A 1164-nucleotide genomic window follows, 5' to 3' on the forward strand; every position below is an offset into this window, starting at 1 on the left:
CTGGACGCGATGGCCTTGGGACGGGCGGCAGACAGAGGGAGCGCGAGCCTTCTTTTGTCACTGCTTGTCGAAGAGGTCGCATCCTCTTGCACTGCACACATTTGCGTAAATTCCACGCCTCACGACCATGGCGCCCTTCGTTGCCCTCCCTTCCTCTCCCCACATCCCCTCTTCCCCCCGTCCCTCCCCTTATGTCAGGCCCTTCGTGTTGTGGACCCGACGGACGCCCTCCTGGAGTGCGTGGCCGGGCCCCTCCGCTCCTATCTGCAAGGCCGCCCGGACACGGTGCGTTGTATCGTCAGCAGCCTCACGGATGAGGAGCAAGGGGGCGTGCTCTACGAGGAGCTCAGAAGACATGACGCCGCGCCTTTGTGCTTGGATGAGGAGGAGGAGGAGGAAGAGGAAGAGGGCGGAGGGGGAGGGGGATGGATGCCAGCGGGGAGGGAAGGAGGGGCCACGAGGATCGGTGGCGATGGGAGAGGAGCAGACGAGGGAGGGAACGGGGGGGAGGTCCTGCGGATGCTGGTCTCCATATACGGAAGCAAGGACTTGTTTGCGGCCGAGTATCGGCTGATGCTGGCAGAGAAGCTCCTCAACAGCCTGACCCTGGACACGGACCGCGAGTTGACGATTTTGGAGCTGCTGAAGTTGAAGTTTGGAGAGGGGGGGGCGCTGCAGCCCTGCGAGATCATGCTGCGCGACCTGGAGGAGTCTAAGCGGGTGAACGGACACGTGGCTCAGTGGGTCAGGGAGCAGGCGAGAGCGCCGCGAACGAGCAGGGGGAGTGTGGGGATGGAGGAGGAGGCGGGGGGGGGAATAGGAGAGGGGGAGGGCCGGATGGGAGAGGGAGGACACGTCGTTGGCAGCGAGGGGGGGGGGGGCGACAGGGACAGGGAAGGGGCGATAGCAGATCCAGCCCGGGAAGCTGAAGCAGGAGCGAAGGATACGGTGGTAGATGCCACCATCATTTCGCATCATTTCTGGCCCCCCTTGCAGGAGGAAGAGCTGACGCTGCATCCGCGCATGGGCGCGTGCCTGGACGGGTACGGAAGAGCCTACGCCGTGCTGAAGAATCCCCGAAAGCTGGAGTGGAAGGCCCACTTGGGTCTCGTGCACATCGAGCTGGAATTTGAGGGAGCAGAAGGTGAAAAGGGGGAGGACCGG

The 1164-nt window shown here is 63.8% G+C and overlaps 1 protein-coding gene across 1 annotated transcript; it reads right to left on the minus strand.

The window, feature by feature from the left end:
* Positions 1–975: 975 nt before the first annotated feature.
* On the minus strand, positions 976–1164 carry APC2 (anaphase-promoting complex subunit 2; the record flags this gene model as incomplete). The annotated part of the gene is made up of 1 exon (XM_005854649.1): positions 976–1164. A coding segment is annotated over one exon (189 nt), but the record flags the coding sequence as incomplete, so codon positions are not given.

This window comes from Nannochloropsis gaditana, assembly GCF_000240725.1.
Source record: "Nannochloropsis gaditana CCMP526 unplaced genomic scaffold scaffold430, whole genome shotgun sequence".
Taxonomy (NCBI): domain Eukaryota; class Eustigmatophyceae; order Eustigmatales; family Monodopsidaceae; genus Microchloropsis; species Microchloropsis gaditana.